This window comes from Lactuca sativa, chromosome 1, assembly GCF_002870075.4.
Source record: "Lactuca sativa cultivar Salinas chromosome 1, Lsat_Salinas_v11, whole genome shotgun sequence".
Classification (NCBI taxonomy): Eukaryota; Viridiplantae; Streptophyta; class Magnoliopsida; order Asterales; family Asteraceae; genus Lactuca; species Lactuca sativa.
The window spans coordinates 63,924,514-63,950,170 of NC_056623.2; the positions used below are offsets into that span (position 1 = coordinate 63,924,514).

Genomic DNA, 25,657 nt, shown 5'->3' on the forward strand with positions numbered 1-25,657 from the left:
TCGTATTTAATAACAGAACACAAAAATGTAATAAGAACAATCCAATATATTTCAATATATTTGAATTTTTGTCTTTAATTATGTAAACATTTAGGTTCAAAAATAAGTGCACAAAAACATGGTTGTCAAAATCGCGATCCTGATAGTAGGATCGTACGATCCTATGATCCTAGGCATGAAAAACGATCCGGATCGTAAAATGATCGTATTTGGGGTAGGATCGTAAGATCGAGATCCGATCTGATCCGATCATACCTTCCTTTGATTTTTTTTTTTTGCAACTAAATTTTTTTTACCATTTTATGTCTTTACCCTTTACCAATTTACCATTTACCATTTTGTATTGTAGCTTATGACTAATATTTTGAAGTTTTTATAACTTTTGGACAAAAAGTTGAATGTTTGAAATATTTTTCATGATTAAAAATTATAAATTAAAATTATATTTTATTTTGTGGGATCTTAGGATCTTAATCCCGATCTTGCAAACCCTAAAACGATTCTAGGTAGGATTCCGATCTTGACAACTTTGCACAAAAGGTCATGTCACTCTAAGAACAATTAACATTTTTAGATAATATAAACTACTGCGATCTCAAAAATCTAAATTTCGCAAAGATCCGACTAAGTATGGGTGAGATATAATTTTCGTAGTAAATAAATATCTACCATATATAAGAGTCTACAACAACGAAAACTATAAAGAAAAGAGTTGACTTTTGGAAAAAGTCACCAAAATGACAATCGTAGTACTACTCAAAGTATGATTTATAAGACAAACAACGCCTAAAACAAAAACCACATGAGAGAGTTACCATTTTTATAAAATCATAATTGTGATAAAAATAGTCGAAAAACAAAAGTCAAAACTAGCTAAAATGAACAAAAGAAAGTTGTATGGAACATCAAGACCTACACAGATATATAAGAGTCGTTGAAAATGGAGTTCGTATGTGAGACAGGGTGACGTGGCACTAGGAGAGGACGAGATGTGGTAAATAGATAACAAGCTGTACCGCTAAACCTTTTTGTATGGTAAAATTAATTTTTTTTAAAGTCTACACCCATAGATCTATGGGGATATAACATTGTTATGCATGATCCGTTGTACTCTATTAAGAAGCTCTATCGTATCCGGCGTGAGAAAACCAATAATATCAAATGCAAATGGTATGAACACGTGTTGATTTTTCATGCATGAGTTCTCATGTATGGTGACTTTGTTTGTAGCAGCTTTTAAAGCAGTCTGTCCCGCCATGAAACCTCCAGCCCTCAAGCCCACGAGAGGGAATACCCATGTAAGGTCCAAACATACGTGTTTCCCTCCGACCCATCTAAAAATCAAAATGTCAGCCGATTTGAGTTTTGACCTTCTTTCTGCCGGATCAGTCAAGAAATAACAGACGCCTCTTTTTTAACGAAAACTTCAACACGCTTAAATATATCAAACAAAAAGTCATTATTATTTAATCAACCTAACTAAATTAATCAAAAACCAAATACGCCAAAACCAAATAACTCAAACATCATTGTATTTAGTTTAGTTATCCGGTTTGGATTTTTTCTCTAGCGCCCTTAATTACATTTATATTCGCAACAATGACCTGGGCATGTGACATATTATGAGTGGGAATTTTTTCTTTTTTCTTTCTTTTTCTTTTTTTTTTTACTTCTTTTTTTAGAAACTATTTTATAGATAATATGTATACAAAAAATATAAATAATACATCAAAAACTTTTGATCTTTTATTTTCCTATAAATAAAGTATTATAATATTGAAGGAAGTTTTTTTAATCGGTGGATTGAATTTTTTTTTTCATTTCTTTCTAAAAAATTAAAAACTAAAATCTCACAAAAATTTAGAAGTTTCGTTTTTGAGGAATTAAATATACTTTTATATTTTCTTTCTAGTGTATCCCTCTATCTATATGAAATGATGATAAGTGTTATATCATGATAAAATTAATATCATTTTAAGACATTTGTAATTATTTTATATGAATAAGAAGATAAGTAAAAGTAAAAATAGAAAGATATTTAATTTCTTGTTTCGTAAACACATCCAAAGTTTAAAACCAACGTTTTTATTTAAAGTTTTCTAATAAAAAATCAGAGATTGAATGAAAAATTAACTAATTCAAATGAAAATTAAAATAAAGTGAATGTCTCAGAAATGTCTAAAGAGACCAACAAAGAACAAAAAACTAAAAAATTAGAATCAATCATGTCCTAAAATACAATTTTTTATTCATTAGAATCAATCATTTAAGAATTCAAGAGGAGCAACCTACAAAACCGATCTTTATCCATCTATACTCGGTTGGGGATTGATATCGACCTCCTGGATTAATTTAACGATAAAAATGACTTCATAATAGTAAAAAGAAAATGCAAAAAAACTTTTTTGGGTTGCCCCAATAAAGTGTGTAATTTAATTTCTTTTTATGTCTCATCCTACTTATAAAGTCCAAACATGTTGTAAAGTATTTGTAATTCGTAAATTTCTTAATGCAGTATTGATTAAAAATTATTTTAATACTTAACTATAGGATAAAGAAATATAAATATTAAATAGGTCAAGGTACGTTGTATATATATTGATATATTCTTTTTAAATTGACATATAGGGTGTCACTATATTCAATCATTAATTAGATATAGCCTTTTATCAAACTCACTAATCGATTTTTAATTATGTTGTTACAAAGTCGAATCTGATCGTTACAAACTCAACTTATTATAAAGTAAAAATTAATTTAAACAAACCTAAAATTTATATTACTTTTTTATATAAAAAAATATATATATATATATAACTCGTTTATTTATATATTTTTCGAATTTTTAGAAGGTGTCGAATTGATTTTGATGAAGCTACCGAATACCGATTGCTTATGTTTTCTGTGAGCCAGAAAATAAGTAGTCTCTATCTTGAGAGGCCAAGTCACTCCACCCCTTCTTCAACACCATTCCACCTGGCCACTTTACCACCATAAACTCACCGGCTTTCTGCCCTTCGTACAAGTGTTCACCTACTTCGGTTCTTTCCAAACAACAACAGAGACCTTTTAACCTTGAAAATAGCCACCAGTTTCTTACCTGAACTTCTACCCCCTGTATCTGTATCTACCCTCAGGAAACCATAACAAAAGGACCAATTATCACCCATCTCCAAACCATAAATACATGACCAAGCATATCGATCTTGCTTACAGGTTATAACACAATTACATGCATGATCGATAATGGATGCTGTAGTATCATCAAACTCAAAAAGCTTCTCCACAAATTCTTTCTTTACTCCTTTATTCATCTCCATATTGGGAATCGGCGCCACTGCGTTAGCCATACTCATGTATCATCTGCTAGTTGTTAGATACTGCATGAGAAGGCAAGCTGCAAGAATGGCGTCGATACAGACCATGGCCGGAGGAGCCGAAATACCCACCGGCGTCGATGAAAAGACGCTTCTTACAATCCCGATAATCACCTACACGACACCTGATTCGTCCATGGATCCGTATGAATGCGCGGTTTGTTTAGGTGATGTGGATAGTGGCGATAAGGTCCGATTGTTGCCAAATTGCAAGCATATGTTTCATGTCAAGTGTATTGACGAATGGTTCGTGGGTCACACGAGTTGTCCGGTTTGTAGGGTTCCGGTGGTTGCACCAGATGATGAGGCTCGTAGTTGCCCCGTTTGTAGATCGGTGGGAGCGTTAACAGATGATCATCATAATACGACGTCGGTGGGTTCTACACCAGAAGGTCATGATCATCAAACCGATTCTGGGATCGACGTTTTAGATGGTGTTAATGATGGTGAATTGACATCTGGGCCAAGAGTTCGATCGGGTGAAATGCTTCGACATTGTAATTCCTTGGTTTTGCCAAGAGAAACGAAGGAAATGTTGTCAGGAATGGAGTTAAAAAGATCGTTATCAATGGGGCAAACTGCATGTGTTACCATTGATATACAGCTAGACAATGTGGACAAAGATTGTCCGTATTATTCTTCAATTAGGGACCAATCCATCAAGGGGTTTCTACGTGTATCCTCGAAGGTGAGGCAGTCGATTTCTCGGATGTGTGTAGGACAAGAGAGTGGCATTCTTCCATACTGAAACTTTTCTATTCTTTTAGGATTACAAGAAATGTTTTCAATGACATGAGAGAGATTGTTTTTTATAAATAATCTAAAGATCTTGGATCCAATCTATATGTCGCATCTCCTAGTGGATTACTAGGGATGCATAAATAAAAAGACGAGAGTTGATTCATACTCTCGGATACGGTTTCTTTAGTTTTCGAGCTTCAGTAAGTTGTTAATTTCCATGGGAGGGTTACAGAGGCTTGGGCTCTAGCAAATATTTTTGGTACCTTAAACCTTAATATCTGACATTGAAAAGGTCTAACGAGGATTGCTTCTGAGTTCCCAAAACGAAAGTCAAACAGGATGCACCAGATTCAAGATGGTTATAGATCACTTTCGTGTGATTATGGCATAGATTGAGACCTTTGGTGGCTATGTGTACAGACCAAGATAAACCAATATCGGAATGTATACATGTCATCTTTAGGTTGTTTGGTGGATTACGTGGACATTGGATTAATACTTGAAACTTGTAAGTGCAAACAACATTGTAACATTGTCCTTGAAATGAACACAATGCGATTGAATCATATCAATGTCCGTTCCAAAAAGATTTTGACTCTTATGTAATTTGTATTTCTTAGTTCAGGTTCATATTGTTAGCATACCTATATTAATCATAGCTTGAAACTATATTATTAGCACAAGTACATTAATAATAGGTTGAAATTATATTATTGAATCATTTATATTGACCACATGTATTTACCATTAATGTTGCAAAAGTCGTTATGCATTTTCAGATCGGTCGAGCAGTGAGTAGCGACTATTCCTTTAAGACAAGGAGTACTCGACAAGTATTCGTTTTAGCATAAAGTTAAATAAATATCAAACATAAAGTGTAACTATAAATAAACTAAACTTCAATATTAAAATAATATCTTTACTTTTACTTATAAAGTTATGACTTTAATTTTTAACAGATTATATTTAATTTATTAAATTTAATATGTTTTATGTAAACCACTATTAATTTAAATCTACAACTTTTTAACAGTTTAGACAAAATACTTAAATTGTTAATTTAAATATAATATTACAATGTCAATTTAAATATAAATTTCAGTTCCACTTAAAAAAACCAATGAATATTTTGTGAATAGTTAAAAGTGATAAATTATAGTGTTAAATGCAAAAACTAAATTGTAATCTCAATTTCACTAAAATATTTCATAAATATATTTTTATAATCGTTAAAAGTTTTCAAATAAGTAGCTTAAAATAACTTATAATAATAATAATTAAAAATAACTCTATATAAATGATTATATTGATACCTTACAAAATCAAAAAACAATGTTTGATGTCTTAAATAATTATAATGATAGAAATTAAAATGTTAAACTAATAAATTTTAAAAAATTAATTAACAATAACAACAACTATAAATAACATTAAACCATATATTATATCTAATTTTATTCATGAGTAACTCGCAGGTAGAATTCATTCAAACGATTGAAATTATGCAGTTATAATATATATATATATATATATATATATATATATATATATATATATATATATATATATATATATATATATATATTATCATATAATTCAAAATAGTTAATATATTATATCAATTTAGTATACAAATTTAACAACAATGTTATTCTTATATTTAAAAAAACATATATTTGTAAAGATTTCAACTATATAGGTCTTTCTGCGCAACGCGCGGGCATTCGCCTAGTATATATATATATATATATATATATATATATATATATATATATATATATATATATATATATATATATATATATATCATTATATACTTATAAAGGAAGCATTTTTCCTTTCACCACATTCATTTGAAACTCCTATGTATTTTTTTTTTACCACATTCATTTGAAACTCCCATGACTTTTCAATTTCTTTCTAATAAAAATTATAATTTGGTTAATTATGTTAAATAAATATCAAACCTAAAATGTAATCATATATAAACTAAATTTCAATATTAAAATAATATCTTTACTTCTACTTATAAAGTTATTTTTTTAACTTTTAACATATTATAATTAATTTATTAGTTTTAATATATTGTTAGATGTAAACTATTATCATTTTAAAGATACAATTTAGGAACAATTTGTATAAAATACTTACATTATTAATTTAAACATAATATTACAGAGTCAACTTAAATATAAATTTTAGTTTAACTCAAACAACCCAAATAATATTTTATAAATAGTTAAAAGGGATAAATTGTAGCATCTTTCTAATAATGATTATAAGTTAGTTAATAAAGTTAAACAAATATCAAACCTAAAGTGTAATCATAAATAAACTAAATTTCAATTTTAAAATAATATATTTACTTCTACTTATATAGTTCTTTATTTAACTTCTAAAATATTATACTTAGTTTATTAGATTTAATATGTCGTTATATGTAAACCATTGTTAGTTTAAAGCTACAATTTTTGAATAGTTTTGATAAAATACTTAAATTGTTAACTTAAATTTAACATTACAATGTTAACTTAAATATAAATTTCAGTTCCCTTTAAAAACCAAATAATATTTTGTAATAGTTAAAATTGATAAATTGTAATGATAAATGCAAAAAACTAAAATGTAATCTCGATTTAACTAAAATATTTCCTAAAGATATTTTTATAATCGTTAAAAGTTTTTAAACAAGTAGTTTAAAATAACTTACAATAACAATAGTTAAAAATAACTCTATAATAAATGATTATATTGTTACCTTTAAAATTAAAAATTAATGTTTGATGTTTAAATAATTATAGTGTTAGAAATTAAAACATTAAACAAATAAATTTTAAAAAACTAATTAATAATAACAACAATGATAAATAGCATTATATCATATATTATATTTAATTTTATTCATGTGTAGAAGTCATTCAAACGATTGAGATTATGAAATTATAATAGATGAATATGTTATCATATAATTCAAAATAATGAATATATTATATCAATTAGTATAAAAATTATTATATCAAATTTAAAAACTATTGTTATATTTAAAAAAAGCATATATGTGTAAAAATTTCAACTATATAGGTGTTTCTACGCAACGCGCGAACATTCGCCTAGTATACTTATAAACGAAACATTTTTTTTCACCACATTCATTTGAAACCTCCATGTATTTTTCCTTCATCACATTCATTTGAAACTCTCATGACTTTTCAATTTCTTTCTAATAATTATTATAAGTTTGTTAAAATAGTATTTTTACTTATATTTATAAAGTTATGTCTTTAACTATTAACATATTATACATAATTTATTAGTTTTAATATGTTATATGTAAATCATTATCATTTTAAAGCTACAACTTTTAATTAGTTTGGATAGATACTTAAATTGTTAATTTAAATATAAGGTGAACTTAAATATAAATTTTAATTCGACTTAAACAACCTAAATAATAGTTTGTAAATAGTTAAAAATGATAAATTGTAATATTTTTCTAATAATGATTATAAATTGGTTAATAAGGTTAAATAAATATTAAACCTAAAATGTAATCATAAATAAACTAAATTTCAGTATTAAAATAATATATCAACTTCTATTTACAAAGCTATGTTTTTAACTTTTAACATATTATATTTATTTATTAGATTTAATATGTTGTTGTATATTAAACATTATCAGTTTAAAGCTACAACTTTTGAATAGTTTTGATAAAATACTTAAATTGTTAATTTAAAACATTACATGATCAACTTAAATATAAATTTCAGTGCTACTTAAAAAACCCAAAGAATGTTTTGTGAATAATTAAAAGTGATAAACTGTATTGCTAAATACAAAAACTAAATTGTAATCTAAATGTAACTATAATATTTCCTGAGATATTTGTATAATCATTAAAGTTTTCCAAATAAGTAGCTTAAAATAACTTACAATAATAATAGTGAAAAATAACTCTATATAAATGATTATATTGTTACCCTTAAAAAACGAAAAACAATATTTGATGTTTTAAATAATTTCAATGATTGAAATTAAAACACTAAGAAATAAAATTTAGAAAAATTAATTAACAATAACAACTATAAATAACATTAAACGATATACTATATTTAATTTTTTTCATAAGTAACCCACAGGTAATAGTCACTTAAACGATTGAGATTATGCATTTTTAATAGATGTATATATTATTATATAATTCAAAATAATAAATATATTATATCAACTTAGTATACGAATTATTATATAAAATTTAACAACAATGTTATTGTTATATTACAGAAAACACATATTTGTAAACATTTCAACTATATAGGTGTTTCTACGCATCGAGCGGGAATTTGCCTATTATATATATATATATATATATATATATATATATATATATATATATATATATATATATATATATATATATATATATATAGGAGTAGAATCAAATGAGATCACCAAAAACGTTGAGAACGCGAGAACAAAGTATATTCATTTGTGATTCCATGTATTCATTAGTGGAGAAATGATAAATTTTTACCCCTTTAATTTCAATTGAAGAGAAAAAGCATATTCATGTTGATTGTGCGTCAAAATTTATCATTTCTCCACAAATGAATACATGGAATCACAAATGAATATACTTGTTCTCGCGTTCTCAACCTTTTAGGTGTTCTCATTTGATCATTTCCCTATATATATATATATATATATATATATATATATATATATATATATATATATATATATATATATATATATATATATATATATATATATATATATAACTACGACGTTTTATCAACAAATAATTTCACAATCTTTCTGACTTTGCCTCTATGATTGCCATGTGTACGGTCGTCCCACATCCCTTGATTTTAATTGGATTTTGTCATTCTCCTTGACCTCTACCTCAATTTCCTGAAAACCTAATCAGTCCGGATAATATTCATCCAAAACAAATTGATTACACATAGTTCTTTGGTTAGAGTTTTAAGAGTTTTGATGCTCATGTCGATGATGGGTTTTGAGCATTCTAACACTCTTATGGTGTACATGCAACCCTAGAAACATTAGATCTATGTTTTCTCTATTATACATGTAAATTTGGTTTTTCAAGGTTCTCAACCTAACTAGGATGTTATGGGGTACTTGTAATATAAAACCTTAGTAGAATAACATACCTTTTCTTGTGGTTGATTGCTTGGAGTCTTGAGAGCCTAGCACCAATAATGTGGATGCCTCAAGTGGAATCACAAATCAGCAAATCAACTTGGAAAGCTTGAGAGAATAGTATGCACTTGTAGAAATCGACATAACCTTTGCTCTCACACACACACTAGTCCCATTTCATGTGCCAAAGACCTCTTTATATAGTATGGAGGATTAGGGTTACATCCATGTAAACCCTAATACTCATGACCTTTCATTTCCATAGGATCAATTGGTTAAAAACTCCATGGACTATCCATGCAAGCTTAGCCCATCCTAAATGAACTTGACCTCGTTATATATATATATATATATATATATATATATATATATATATATATATATATAAGAGTCCATATTTAATTAGTTCATTTTGATCACTAAATTAATTCTAAATTAATTATTGATCAATACTAATTATATAATATGATTTCATATTAATATATTATAACTAATAATATATTAATAAATCATAAATATACTATTCTGAAAAGATTATCCATATAAATTGTTTCGATGAAGTGCAACCCAAATGGACTATGCCGGGTCGGGTCAAGTACATACCAAATATAATTATGGACTTAAACACCTTATCCGACAGTCGACCATGACCCAATGATAGTCAACAATTTCAGCAAGACCGAAGGAGAGAACGACCAACACTTAGAACATGTTTGTTGTTTTATTTCTCAGGTTTACCATCCTAGTTCGTCAATTCAATCGCTTTCTATAAAGTTCCACCATTTTTAAGTTTCTCGGATTGATGTCTAAATCCCAGCAACAATCAAAGATATTTTTTCATATCTTACTAAAGTTTATTGGATTGGTATCCAAATTCGATTCAGATTTTTGGGTTTTCTAGGTCGCGTGCTTTCGATTTACATTTTGGGGTTTCAATTTCACTAACAATTGTAGTATATGCAGCCCACCCACCACGTGTTTGACATAATTCCTAGATAGAGTGGTCTGAAAAAAGGCTGAAAATGATATTTCAGTTAAAGTGGCGGTTGATTTATTTATACGGCAGACACATACAACACCTTGGGAGTGTAATAGATCATTTTTTATCATTAATTATGATCAGAAACTTATTCATCATTTTGATCATCAAAATTAAAAAAATAAATAAATAAATAAAAATAAAAAAAAAAAACTATCGTAATTGGAAAAAAAATTGCTACAAGGAAGATTTCTATCAAAATTGCTAACATATTATGCATATTAAAGTATGTTTTGATGTTCAACACTTCCTATGAAATTAATTTCCTGTAATATAAGAGGTCTCACCAAGACACTTTGCTTCGTCAAAATTGTTAGACAGAAGTACATGTCTAGATTGTTACTTAATTGCATTTAAATTGAACAAATTCCGAATTCCAATCAATCATGTACGGTGACTTGCTCATGTGTCTTTTCTTGGGGATTAGTTGCAAAGCAATGACATAGATTTTGATTAAAAAACACACATATTATTTAGCCAAAATGATTTTATGCCTTACTGGGTATGCATTTTAGAGACCTTATAGGGGTATTTCTATCTTTTGAAGATACGAGATTAAGATTGAGGATCCCAAAAGCAATGTAAGTGATAAAACTTGGTCCAATTATTATGAATTCTTTGATTGCATGGGTTGTCATCTTGTTATTATTTTTTAATTTTATTTGTATTCTTTTGATCTATCTTCGGGACAAAGTTAAAGAAATTTTCTTGTTATATCCCCTCCATCGGTTGCTATTCTACAATTGGGAGTGGGGGTGGATGCCACTGGGAAGGTGGTTTGAGACCAATAGAATTTTCAATATGATGTAATTTTTCTGTAAATGAATTTTTGTAGACATTTTATTTAATATTGGGATGTTATCAATACCAAAGTGAATATATGAGATCGTAAGACAATTGCTTTTGTGATAATAAAGTGTTATCAACTATTGAATAACCAAAAACAAAATCCGAGTGTTATGTTGCATAATAGCATTATGTGAAAATAAGACAATCGTTTTTTCTTATTCTCTTGTTGCAGCAAGAAAGAATGGAGAAGGAAGTAGAGATCAGGACAGTGAGGGAACTGTTGCTACAAGAGAACAAGGAAAAAACGTATGATGCTATTATGTGAAATAAATAATAGTGTGATGTTATTTCAGATAGAAAATGAAAAGCGGGTTGCTATTTATGCTCATATATGTAACTTGTTGGTTATGCTACAAATGAAAAGTACGGTCATACAACTGTTAAAAGTATAAGTGCATTGCTAATTTTGATTAAAAAATGATAAGTATATTGCTATTTCAGATAAATATGAATAATGGGTTGGTATTTCAGCTCAATCCACAAAACAATGCATGGTTTATACGCTTTTTGTCAGCATATACATCGTTTAGTTACTATACAACACCCCAATATTTTCTAGTGTTTCTATAAGTCTTTCAATTCTTCAAGTATTCCCACCGAATCTCGAGCAAAGAAATCCAATTCAAGATGTTGCAGCGAGATGAAGTGTTAAACCATGTTAAACTGCAATTTGTAACGTTCTGGTTACTGTTAGTTTATCTATTTTATGGTTTGTCCGCTTTCAGGTTAGATGATGAAAATCATGATGAATTTCAACAACCTCGCCCCTCCGATGACTTCATAATGGTTCTTGACGACGAGGAATCCAACAACTTACATCATTCTACCTCCAAGCCCAAGCAAAAGAAAAAGAAGAAGTTGGTTGTGTCAAGAAAATAATTCCTTGATCTTCAATCTAAGGTTGATCAAATACTGGTTGCAGTCACGTTAGCCACCCCAAAGACAACCGAAGACTCAACTTAAAAATCACTGGTCGATCGAGTTCAAGCCTTGGAAACAAGAGAGAAATTCTCTGATGATAGAATTCTTTAACGGTTGGAAATGGTCATTCATCAGCTTGACAATCAAAGAACTATTGATCATAGAGAATTCATCTCGAAATCTACAACTCTCATCAAGGAGGTGAAGGATCTTAAGAACAAGCTTTAGAAAACCATGCTTGAACAAGAAAACAAGTCTCAACAACTCATCAGTGAGACTCATACGGCTTATGAAACAGGTTTTTCAGTTCTTCAAGACACTATCAAAGGGTTGAGGCGATCTCTTACAACAAAAGAAAGTGTTGATGAAATCCTTCATTTTACCAAGGGAATTTATCAAACACTTTTCAATCCTGACATGCCGACCAAAAAGGAAGTGAGTGCTAAAATGGCAACCCAGTTCAATACCATCTTTCAAAAGCTTGATGATTTAAAAAACTTGATTTAAGGAGCAGATGGAGCCTACTTCCTCAAAAGGGGGAAGTGATCCAAATCAGGGAATAAGGATTGTAACTATTTCATCCTCAAAATCTTCAAAGTCGAAAACCCCCTCGGTAAACCAATCCAACACTCCTCCTCGACATTAATCTTCTTCAAAGCACATCAAAGACCCAACTCCTCACAATTCTCTTCGGCATTAACACCATATCCTCGGCCTCAAACTCCTCCTTACTTGCAAAATTTACAGGAAGATGTTTCATCAATTCACTCTGATGACTCCCCAGCCACGGCTAAAAGGAAACAAGATTGGAGAGCTGCCGAAATTTACAGATGAGAAATGGAGAGCCCAAGGTTTCGACGCCACTTTTAATGAAACCCTTATCAACTCTTGGGTGAATTCTACCCAAAGACGTTTGGATTTAGACTACATTCCATGTCTCACATATGCAGAACCTCCTCATCATGGGTATTAAGATATTCATATCTTACCCAACTCCAAGTACTTCCCTGTTTTTCAATCCTTTGAACTTATCATTTATGTAGATCGAAGACTTCCCATGGAATTTGAAAGGTTGAATCTTTTTCATGCCAGGCATGATGATAAGTTTGAAAACATTTGGTCAAATGACAAACCATAAGGAGTGAAGACCTACAGGGCCAGAAAGTTCATGAAAAGTGAATTCTTCCAATACACCCTTTCCCACAGAGGGTATGATTACATAAGAACACATGCAAACTTTGTGTTCATGAATTTGGAGGAAATTTTCTTGATTGTCCGAGTATTCCAAGAAAGCTGAGAAGTTCCCTGTGACATCCCCATTTTCACAGCCAGAAAAGACCGATTTTGTTTATCCTTTATAAAAATCAGAGTACCTCTTTTAATAAAAATGTTGCGGAATTTGTTCCCAGTAAAACATGATAAATACGTTATCAAAGCATTTCTGAAGAAAAATATTTTTATTCATTTTAAAACATTTGGGATGTCATCGTCAATACAGAAACATAAGCATAAACATAACTTACATTCATTTACACTAGTGATCTATATCTCTTTTAAATCTCTCAGTGTAATGTGACTTCATATCAACACCTGTAATATAAATAAACTGAGTGGATCAGGTCGGGAAACCTGATGAGTACATAGGGATTTCAATCCCACAATTTTATATCATATATATAATTTAGAACCCATAAAATATACAATTTCACTTTATATGTATAAGCAACTCTTATCCCACCCCGTCGATCCTCACAATGAGACTATCCATACTCTCAAACCTAAGATTAACCATTTTAACTAATCCATACTCCCGGAGCAGAAATGAACGGCTTTACCTAATCCATACTCTCAAATTAATGACGAATGGTTATGCCTAATCCATACTCTCAGACTAGGGACGAATGACTAATCCATATTCTCAGACTAGGGACGAATGGCTATGTCTTAATCCATACTCCCGGACTAAAGACAACTGGCTATGTCTTAATCCATACCCCCGGATTAGTGACAGTTGACAATTTCCAATCCATACTCTCGGACTAGGGACAATGACTGTGTCTAATCCATGCTCCTGGATAGATGACATATTCTAAAGTTCTATTCTCTGAGTATAACTCACTTGTACTCGTAAGAAAATACTACCCAATATTCCTCATAATTAATTTAGGTCTACTCTTTATCCTAAATTATCATATATAATCAGGTATGTTCTTTAACACGTATTTCACGCAACATCAATTAACTCGCACATAAACATATAATTAATACTTCAATCGATACTTGTATTAAAATCATGTTCATGAAAGGGGCTATTCACTCACTTGAAAGGCGGTGACTCAGCACTCGGACAGCGCTTCGATACTCTCAAAACAATTTTCCTTCGATAAAACCTAGTAACATTACCACTAGTGTTTAGTCTAACGATAACCACGACAAGTTAATAGTCTGACTATTATTACTATTATATAAGCATTAAATAACACTCAATATAACTCATAATAATAGCCCAAATAATTATTTTAAGGACCTAATAACATAACTACAATTATTCGAAAGCTATATTAAAAATTGCGTAAGCGTAGCTCACTTACAACAGATTTTAAAGAAAACCGGGCTTTGCTCGGAGCAGCGTTTCGAAACCGAAAAACTCTTTTTCTCGGGACTCTAGGAGACTCGGGGCTTCCTTCGGGTGTTAGGGGGTTTACCTAGGGTTTAGGAGGGGTTTGGAACCCTAGAGAGAGAAAGAAGTTAGAGAGAGAAGTGAAATGGTGTGGAAAGCCAACTGCCTTCGCTGCCTTTTTATAGCCTGCGAGGCCTCGGTATGCTAGGTGTACCTCGAACCTACGTTGGGCGTATTTCTTCGTTCGTATAACACATGTTGCGGCTTCGGTGGGGTGACGTGGCTTCTTCTGGACCGAGGGATACAGCTGTACGCGGGGCGCAACTCCTTCCGACGCGGGGCGTACTTCGCATTCTCAAGGCACCCTTCGAACTATGCGGGCCGTTCTTGGATTACGTTGGGCTAGTCCTCGCACCAGCTGTCACCATCCGAAGCGAGGCGTGGGCAACAAGGAACATACGAGATTTGGCCACGTCATCAATCTCGTATCAGATTTCGCAAATTCACTTTTAGGCTTCTAAAAATCATAACTTTCGCATACAAGCTCCGTTTTTGACGTTCTTTATATCCACGCGTAGGCGGGAACGTACTCTACAACTTTCATTTAGACTCCGTTGGCTAATTTTGACTTTATTTTAAAAGTTATATTATTAACAGGCTGGGACAGGATTGGTCCGTTAAAAATTCATAACTTCTTCATCCGACGTCCGTTTTCGTCTGTCTTTTTATCGTTACGCTACTATTAATGAGATCTTCGATCCTCTTTTAGGTTGTGTCGGCTAAAACTGCTCGATCTAATATTTGAATTCTAGGCTGTACATTGCTAAGCCGAAACTTCGAAAAATCATAACTTCCTCATACGAAGTCAGATTTGGGTGTTCTTTTTATGGACTCTTCGGTTTAACGTATTCTATGACTTTTGTTTAGATCACTAAGGCTGAAAGGCGCTCTATCGTAAATTCACTATTTACGTTTCCCGGTGTCGTGCCGGTTCTGTCCCGAAACTTCAACGAGTCATAACTTCTTCGTTATAACTCGGATTTCGGCATTCTTTATATGTACAGAAACCTTGTGACATATTATACAACTTGATTAAGATTATTTATTCTAAATAGTATTTTGTCGAAAAGTCATTTTTGACACTTATTGCCTCTAAATTTACTAGCCCGGATATGCGGGCGTTACATACCCGAAGATGAAGATTGCATTTGGAAAGGCATGTGAGTTTTTTAAAGCCCTGGTATGCGACTTCGGGAAAATAGATGTTGAAATCCACCCGATACTTGCTCAGAAATTCGACTTCCCTCCATTCGAACCAGTTCCAACAATCACTGAGGGATATCAAGATATGAATCTCGGGGCAACATATTTTCCAGAGCTTGGGATTGTTTACAAGAAGTCCCAGTCTAGTTTAAATTTCTTCATCCCAGTCACGACCATTCATAGCCTTACTAAGAAACAACTGCAGATCACAATGACTGCGGTACAGAGATCCAAACACACCACAGAAGAGGTGATGTTTGAAATAACCAAAAGAATCAAATGGCTCTTTGAAGTTAGGAAATTTTGGTGGATCCTTATCAAATTTCTCAAACTTAACCAAGGAAGAAATTAGTTGCGAGGTCACTTTGGGGGAAATTGTTGATACAAGAAAGTGACCCTCTGCAGCTAAGAAGGACCCGAAGACCCAAATGCTCTTGTGAACCGGAGAGGTGGATGCTGAAGATTGTTTGTCATCTTTTGGAACCCAAAGACATGAAGAAGACCTGAAGACATCTGAGAACATGAAAATCGTGACAAGTTATCTTTACTGACTATGCGTATAAACTTAGTATTATCCGGGGTACCTTACAGAGTCATCGAAGTTAGTCGCTTTGTAATTGTTTATTATTTCCTCATAACTTTTAGACCTCTATAAATAGAGGGTTCCACCTCATGTTTATGTACTAATTATGAACTTATCAATATACGACTTCTTCATCACTATACTATCGAAGGTTATCTGATTGACACTTTATCTGAGTCCCTCTTCACTTATGTTGATCATCATTTACTAACATGGTTTAAGTGCAAACCATGTTACGATTCAACTAAGTGTCTACTTGTTTATGCTTATTGATATAACTTGTTGCTATTTACATTCCTTACGTTTTCGCAATCTAACTTTTATTGTTGAGCTAACAAAGATCCATTGAGATTAGCTTACTATTCTGCAATATATTATCTTGTTATTAAGTTCTTCTCTCAACACTTGTTCCTTTGTATCCCAACACCATCACTTGATCAAATTTCAGTCCGACATCTCAAAATTATAACATTACTAAAACTAGGTGTTACAAATATGATCCATTTTGCTGAAGAGAACAAACATAAAGATGATGTGGTGAAGTCATCTAATATGTTCTTGCAAGCTCTCACAATCAAATGAAGCAACATAAGCTTTATTTTGATATTTTAAAGAATAGTTAATGTTTTTATTGCTAATAGTACACATCTTATCCATAATACAAACGTATTTAAATGTTTGAACACAAAGAGATAGAGAAAGTCCAACTCACCAACTAAGTTTAATGGACAAAGTACAAAAAAAGGTGTACAATTTATTATGTTTAATGATATTTTTGTGCAAGGAAAAAACTATTGCAATTATTAGCCATTGTATTAATTCTACATGAAAGATATTTAATAAGAATAATAATTTTTGTTCTTTTGTATGAAAATATCATTAAACTTAATAATTTTTAATAATATACTTTGTATTTATTGATTGATGATTATGGCTTCGTAACAATTATTGTTTATTTAAGATATAATGTTAAGGTATTTTGAAAAGAAGAGTGAAAACAATAAGAGGTTATGGGCTCAAGTTTCATTAGGAAACATAGGTGGTGTTTAGGATTAGATTAGGACTAGAATAGTTTGTCATTTCAAAAACAAATAAAGTGAAACAAGTTTTGTATTTTATGATTTCGTGAAATATCAAATGAAAACAATGAATAACAAACATATATATATATATATATATATATATATATATATATATATATATATATATATATATATGGGAAAATGAATATACCCTTGAGGGTATATAAGCTTAGGTACCCAATCCACCATAATACGTTGTTTTGTTTAATATATTCATTATAATGCTCTTAAACTTCAACCTCTAACTTGATTTACTTTCAATATTTTTGAAATTTCACTATTATCTTGCTCTTAAATCACATCTTTTTTGCTGAACAACTCTTAGGCTATATATATTATAGTTGAAAATGAAAACTATGTAAGATGAAGATAAATGTGAAATTTATAAAAATCTTAGAAATACTCTAGTTAGAAGTTGAATTATAAGAACATTAAACAATTACAATGTATATATATATGAGACAAAACCATGTAGTATGGTGAGTTTGGGTACCTAATCTTATCCCCTATATATATATATATATATATATATATATATATATATATATATATATATAAAGTTGATTAAATACACATTTAAAAAAAGGCATGGAAGTTTATCATAAAATCAATAAGATGAAATTGAAAGAGTACTTGCAAAAACTAGATTATCAAACTCAAAAAATATTTGTAAGGCATTTAAGAAATTTACTAATTTTTAATAGTATTTGATATTAAATTTTGTATTTTATTTGACATTCTGACTAGGCCTGACAATTAGGTTGGGTTCGGGTTGATGGATCACGGGTTGACGGTTTGACATGTCAGAACACCCATATAATATATGGGTTGACGGGTTGAAAACCTCAACCCAACCCAACCCATATAACCCGTTAAAGTATATGGTTTCATGGGTTTACATGTTAATGGGTCAAACCCAACTCGTATAACCCATTTAATAAATAAGCAACACATTTTCAAAAAATGAGGTTTTTTCAACATAAAATCATAAAGTGATTAAAGTCATTAAAATCAAAAAAGTGGTTTCCAACATAAAGTCATAAAGTCATTAACATCCAAATAAAATAGAAAAATAAGCAACTCAACCCATATAACCCGTTAAAGTATATGGGTTCATGAGTTTACATGTTAATGGGTCAAACCCAACTCGTATAACCCATTTAATAAATAAGCAACACATTTTAAAAAAATGAGGTTTTTTCAACATAAAATCATAAAGTGATTAAAGCCATTAAAATCAAAAAAGTGGTTTCCAACATAAAGTCATAAAGTCATTAACATCCAAATAAAATAGAAAAATAAGCAAGTGAGCGAGAGTGGTCAATTTGTGTGTTTTTCAACTTTTCTCCTATCGGTTGGTGTTGTGTGAGTTGAGTAGTCGACGAGTAGACGACATGTAGTCGAGGGATAGTAGTCAATCAGAGAATCGGCCATGAGTGGTGGTCTGGTGGATGCGTTCTTCGTTTGTGACTCGTGAGTATCTCAAATGATGACATGTGTGTTTTCTTTTTTGATTAGGGCACCGCAAACGCAAACTAGTCACATACGAATACGGAAGAAATACAATGATACATAATATTACAAATACGGAAGGAAATCAGATTTCATTGATAATTAAATATATCTATAGTCTTCTTCACAATCTACATACTTTGGCTAGGAATGTGATACAAGAATTCCCGGCATCTCGTAGAAAAAGAGTTTTTTAAATGTAATATATATATATATATATATATATATATATATATATATATATATATATATATATATATATATATATATATATATATATATATATATATATATATATATATATATATATATATATATATATATATATTGGGTTGGTGGGTTGACCCGCGAACCTAAACAGGTAACTCAACCCAACCCATGAAATAACCAGGTTGGCGGATTACCGGGTTAGTGGGTTGGCGAGTCAAAAATCTCAACCCAAACTTATTTATATTCGGGTTGGATCAGTGTCGGGTTCCGATTGGGTCGAGAATTGTCATCCCTGATTATGACTCTATAACTAAAGCTTTTCACCTATTTATTTTATAACATCGTTCAACTTGGACACCCGTAAATTTTAATTCTAGATTCGGTTACTCTGTAGTATTCACAATAATTTTTTTTTTATTGTTTGCAATATTAGCGTTTAAATCTCATATTGCCAATAATACTAGTGTTTTTCTAATAGTTTAGTAAAATATAACAGTAATATATATAAAATATAAAGTTTAACAATATTTTTTTTATTAAAAACAAAAAAGAGTTGTAACTTGATTTTCGGTTATTAAAATTGTGGAAAAGAAAAGAAATGCAAGTACAAGAAAGGGGCCAGAATTATTTTCAACATAAATGGGCAAAGAGCGAACATGACCGATAGACGGACCACTATCATCCTCACAACATCAACATGGCTTCCGTACATGCACTCTCTCCGCTCGCAGCCACCACAAACCACCACCGTCTCTCCTCCGTAGCACCCAAATTCCCTTTCCGAGTTACAAAGCGCCGATCGCTAACAATCAAATCCTCAATTGAAAACAAACCCAAACCCAAACCCAAACCCGCCTCCACCGCCATAAACGGGTCATGGGTTGGTCCAGGTTGGCTCACCGCCTTGACTCGCTCTCTTTCCCTTATCCAATCCGACGATTCAAACATACCCATTGCAAATGCGAAGCTGGATGACGTATCAGAGCTTCTGGGAGGAGCCCTCTTTCTCCCGTTGTTTAAGTGGATGAACGAGTATGGTCCTATCTATAGACTCGCAGCTGGGCCAAAGAATTTCGTTATTGTTAGCGATCCAGACATTGCTAGACACGTTTTGAGGAATTATGGAACTAAGTATGCTAAAGGTCTTGTTGCTGAAGTCTCTGAGTTCTTGTTTGGTTCTGGTTTCGCCATCGCTGAAGGTTCACTGTGGACGGTAATTCGCTTTCTGATTTGCTGTAAATTCTGTTCATTTGATGCTCATACTAGCCTTGGATGTTGGTTTTTGGATGTGATTTGAACAGATTAGTGAAATTTGAAGGAGCAATAGTTAGGTTTGAGTATTTCCTGAATCTTTTAGATTATTTAGGGTCAAAACAATCACAAGAGATGAATGAAAAAGATTTTCACACTATCCCTTTCTTTAAGCATTTGATTATGGGATTATGATTCTTCAAATCACAATTCACAATAACCTAGTTTGAGCAATTGAAGAATGTCTGTTACTTTATATATGTTTTTATAGGCAAGGCGTAGGGCAGTAGTTCCATCACTTCACAAGAAATACTTATCAGTAATAGTCGATCGTGTATTCTGCAAATGCTCTGATAGATTCGTGGAGAAGCTCAAATCGTATGCACTCAATGACACCAATGTTAACATGGAGGAGCAGTTTTCTCAATTAACCCTTGATGTTATTGGTCTTGCATTATTTAACTATAATTTCGATTCACTCAAAGCTGATAGTCCTGTCATTGAATCCGTTTACACTGCATTAAAAGAAGCTGAAGCTCGTTCAACTGACATTTTACCATATTGGAAGGTAAAAAGAAGAAAAAGACGAAAATACCCTTTTAGTTGTCATCTTTTTTGCTTTGATATTGTTGTCATTCTTGACCTTTTTTCGTGCAGAGTAAAACATTATGTAAGATCATTCCAAGACAAATAAAAGCTGAAAAAGCGGTTACTATAATTAGAGAAACTGTTGAAGAGCTTATTTTAAAATGTAAAGAAATGGTTGAAAAAGAAGGCGAAAAAATCAACGATGAAGATTATGTCAATGATGCAGATCCATCCATCCTTCGATTCTTGCTTGCTAGCAGGGAAGAGGTTTGTAATTGGTAATTACAATTTTAATATTTAAAAAAAAAAAAAAACAATTTTTTATTTCTTATAAATTATAACATTTTTTTTGTAGGTTTCAAGTGAACAATTACGTGACGACCTTTTGTCAATGTTGGTTGCTGGACATGAGACGACTGGTTCAGTGTTGACTTGGACTGTGTATCTTTTAAGCAAGGTACAAGGGCATTATTGTCATTTTAAGATTTTTATGTCTTTTTATAAAGCTAACGTGTTATGTTATGTTAAATTATACAGGATCCATCTTCTTTAAAAAAGGCACAAGAAGAAGTTGATAGAGTTTTACAAGGGAGAAATCCAAGTTATGAAGATATAAAAAACCTTAAATTTATAACAAGATGCATAAATGAATCTATGCGACTCTACCCCCATCCTCCCGTATTGATTTTCATTTTCTTTTTAATTTTATTTACTATAAAAATAATAATATAAATTTTACCTAATTGTAAAGATTCTATAGGTCTTGATTAGAAGAGCTATAGTTACGGATGAGCTTCCAGGAAATTACAAGGTTACCCCTGGTCAAGATATTATGATATCAGTATATAACATCCATCATTCATCTCAGGTATGATTACATCATATATTACAAATAATTTATAATTCTTTTTTTAATTAAATGAAAAAATAATTTAAGACTTTTTCTTTAAAGGTTTGGGAAAGAGCAGAAGAATTCATACCCGAAAGATTCGGCTTGGATGGACCTGTCCCAAATGAAACCAACACCGATTACAAGTAATCTCTTTGACTTTTGTCTTGGTCAAACATTTGACTTTTCAAATTCAAATTTCTTTCGTACTTTTTGGTAAATTTGACATCAACTTCTTTGAATATCGCATTGTTTGGTATAATGTTAAACTTAGATGTCAAACTTGTGTATAAAAATTGAGGAAATTTTGAAGTCAAAATTTAGTTTGTCTGACCTTAAAAGTCAAAATTGTAGGTACATCCCATTCAGTGGGGGCCCACGTAAATGTGTAGGAGATCAATTTGCTATGATGGAAGCAATTGTTGCTCTTTCAATTTTCTTGAAGCATATGGAATTTGAATTGGTTCCTAATCAAAAGATTAACATGACAACGGGTGCCACTATACACACAACAAGCGTAATTTCCTCACAATAATTATTTTATCTCATAAAAAAATATTGGCTAAATGCAAGAAATAAATGTTTTTACATGTTAAAATAAATGTTTATTGGTTTTGCAGGGTTTGTTTATGAAAGTTAGAGAGCGAAAAGTTAACTATATGGCAGTGTCTTCAACATAGATCGAATGCTTCTACAATATCGGAAATTTAAATGTATATCCATTTTTTTGGAATTTTTTTTTCCTTTACATGCAATTTAAATTTTATAGTGAGTAAAATATAAATGTAACATACTACTATATTTTAACCGTTTGTGTTTATTGATACCGAGCTCAAGATATAGTTTACTGAAAAATGTCAATTAAATGAGTGAATATGGGATGATGACTTAGGAGGGTAACACAACTTTTTTTTTTTTTTTTAATATTTAGTCATTTTGCAGTGAACTTGTTTTTTTTTGTTTAAAAAAATATCATTGCGGGTAATAATTGGTTATAAGTGTATTCTTTGAACACCAAAGTCAAATTCACTGATAAATGGTGTAAAAAATATTAAATGTGAACAAAAATTGAAGTTTGTTACCCTTTTTTTTTGGAAGAGACTAGAGTCTCGGCAAAACTAAAGTTTGTTACCCTTATAATTCACTATCCATCTTAATATATGAAATATTTTTATTTTGTTCTTATTAAAAAAAACTCTACAAATTTATACAATAGTAATATTAATATACTTTTATTTCGTGATTTCATTTTAAATCTGCTTCTTATATTAATCAAAAGTAATTAAGGATTAAAATGAATATAATAACCACAATAGTATAAAGTAAAAATTACTATGGTTGGCATTTAAACTTCTAAGGGGTTGTTTGGCAGGATCTGAATTTTTAAAAGGGTATGAATTTTTAAGATCTGAATTTTAACATGCTATTTGGTTGAAACATTAGAATTTTACTGTTGAATGATAAAAATGACAATTTTACCCTTGTATACTAACTTTTGTTGAATTCAACATTTTTGTTTTATAAAATAATTGAACCAACAATTGAATCAATAACTTTTTTTAGATGTAAACAAAGATATAATAATAAAAATAGCAACCATTATTTGTAAATCATCAATACCCACATAAATAGGAAACAATGAACATAAACCAAGATTGCATCTGCATTTGGTCGTTTCAAATAAAACATCTATTGTTGTTTCCCTATGAAGGCAGATCAATCTGGGATCTTTGTGCCATTTCTAGCCGTTATTATTTCCCTGTGAAGATGAGCTTCAAGTTGGGTGAATAGCACCACCCCAGCCTGCAGAAGAGGATTCAACACCTTTCACCTACAAATCCATTCACATTCTATAAGAACTTCATACAACCTTATTAACAACAAAAATAAACAGACTTCATATAAACTTCATACAGATTACAATTTGAACCAAATATTAAAGATGTAAAAATCTACCATGAATTTTAATTTTTTCAAAATTAAATCAGGTATTGTCAAAGAAAGTGAAGATAGTTTGAACAAAATATTGGTTTTGACAGAAAATCAAAGGATTCATCTTACTAACTGAAAACCGAACTGAAGCAAAAATCATCAAATTAAAACTAAACACATACATGAAACCAAGCAGAATATACCTGATGTGATTTGGAGATGGGAAATCGAACTGAAGCCCCGTTTCACTATGGGAAGACGATGGGAAAATCCACAACTTCGCAATCGTTGCTAGAGAAGAATGATATGGGATAGGGAGATTCATGATTTGGATGGAGCCGCCACTAACGGACGGAAGGAGCGACGACACCAGCGGAGGATGGAATCAATTGAAGGAACCTTAATGTTAGAGCAAATATTCGGAGAGAGAGTTGCTGATCAGAAAGGGAGTGAGCGGGAGAAGGGGGCGTACGACGATGTTGTGTGCGATGAGGGGTTGCAGAAGTTCGACATTTGTTAATGAAAGTGAAAAGGGAAAGGAGGTGTACCAGGGCAAATGTGGAATGTGCGTCCCTTTTTTATTTCAGACGCGTCCCAAGATCTGAAAAATTAAGAGGCGTTTTACAAATTAAGAGTGATAAATTCAGATTACCAAACAGTCTGAATCTTAAAAATTAAGAGACTGCCTCTTAATTTTACTTCACTTCAAAACTATAATATATTTTAAGTTTTTACATACGAGAATGTCGAGTGGATAAGAACATTAAACATTTGGACTAGACTAACATTTGAGTGATAAGCATAGTTCTAAGAGAGAAAATGATTTGTTCTTAAAGTATTGAGATTTTAGACAAATTATTAGCATATGGTTTGAGTTTTGGATCTCGTTTGTGTGTGGATACCGTTAGATGATGTTTGAATGCTAATCATAACATTTTTTACTTACTATAATTATCAAGGTTGGTAATTCATTTTAACGCTTAATTACTTTTGATCAAGATAAGAAGGAGATTTAAATTGAATAACGAAATAAAAGTTAAGAATATGTATATTTTATAAATTAGTAGAGTTTTTTTATAAGAACAAAATGAAAACATTTCATATATATTAAAATGAATAATGATTTATGAGGATAACGAACTTTAACTTTTATTCAAATTGATCATTTTCTTTTTTTTGAACATTATTTATAAGTGAACTTGATTTTGGTGTTTAAAAAATTTTCTTATGACCGGTAATAAGCAGTCACAATGATATTTTTTTAGCATAAAAACAATTTAACTGGTAATAATTTATAAAAAGAATATGAAATTCGAGTGAATATTGATATAGTTATAATACTTTTTCCATTTAACATAACCAATTTTTTTATTTGTAGTATATTTAATCATAAATGCAAAAAAACAAGACAAAACACTACATACGGTTTGGATCATTTTTAAGGGTAAACATGAACCCAAACCTACAAGTTTTGTTTTTGACTTTTGAAATCAATTGGGTTCGGTTTTAACCCATGGGTTGATGGGTTTCAGAGTATCGGTTTCAAACACATGAGTTTTTTGGTTTCAACTTAGTAAGATAGTATAGAATAATTGTTAATAATATATTGAATGTACTAAGTCATGCTTAAACAC

General features: G+C 30.8%; 2 protein-coding genes across 2 annotated transcripts; both read left to right on the forward strand.

The window, feature by feature from the left end:
* Window positions 1-2,867: 2,867 nt before the first annotated feature.
* On the forward strand, window positions 2,868-4,705 carry LOC111913168 (RING-H2 finger protein ATL8). The gene has a single exon (XM_023908897.2). It carries the CDS (start codon window positions 3,247-3,249, stop codon window positions 4,123-4,125), a length of 879 nt encoding a protein of 292 aa, XP_023764665.1. The 5' UTR covers window positions 2,868-3,246; the 3' UTR covers window positions 4,126-4,705.
* Window positions 4,706-19,985: 15,280 nt separating this feature from the next.
* On the forward strand, window positions 19,986-22,915 carry LOC111913167 (carotene epsilon-monooxygenase, chloroplastic). Its single transcript, XM_023908896.3, has 9 exons — window positions 19,986-20,576; window positions 20,886-21,182; window positions 21,272-21,469; window positions 21,558-21,659; window positions 21,740-21,880; window positions 21,963-22,070; window positions 22,155-22,237; window positions 22,446-22,608; window positions 22,712-22,915. Exons 1-9 carry the CDS (start codon window positions 20,061-20,063, stop codon window positions 22,769-22,771), a joined length of 1,668 nt encoding a protein of 555 aa, XP_023764664.1. The 5' UTR covers window positions 19,986-20,060; the 3' UTR covers window positions 22,772-22,915.
* Window positions 22,916-25,657: the final 2,742 nt, after the last annotated feature.

Excerpts from the sequence above, each read along its gene's own strand:
- LOC111913168 (XM_023908897.2), top strand. The coding sequence starts at position 3,247 with ATGGATGCTGTAGTATCATCAAACTCAAAAAGCTTCTCCACAAATTCT.
- LOC111913167 (XM_023908896.3), top strand. The coding sequence starts at position 20,061 with ATGGCTTCCGTACATGCACTCTCTCCGCTCGCAGCCACCACAAACCAC. Across the intron at positions 20,577-20,885 it reads CTGAAGGTTCACTGTGGACG|GCAAGGCGTAGGGCAGTAGT; the intron begins GTAATTCGCTTT and ends ATGTTTTTATAG. Across the intron at positions 21,470-21,557 it reads TGCTTGCTAGCAGGGAAGAG|GTTTCAAGTGAACAATTACG; the intron begins GTTTGTAATTGG and ends TTTTTTTTGTAG.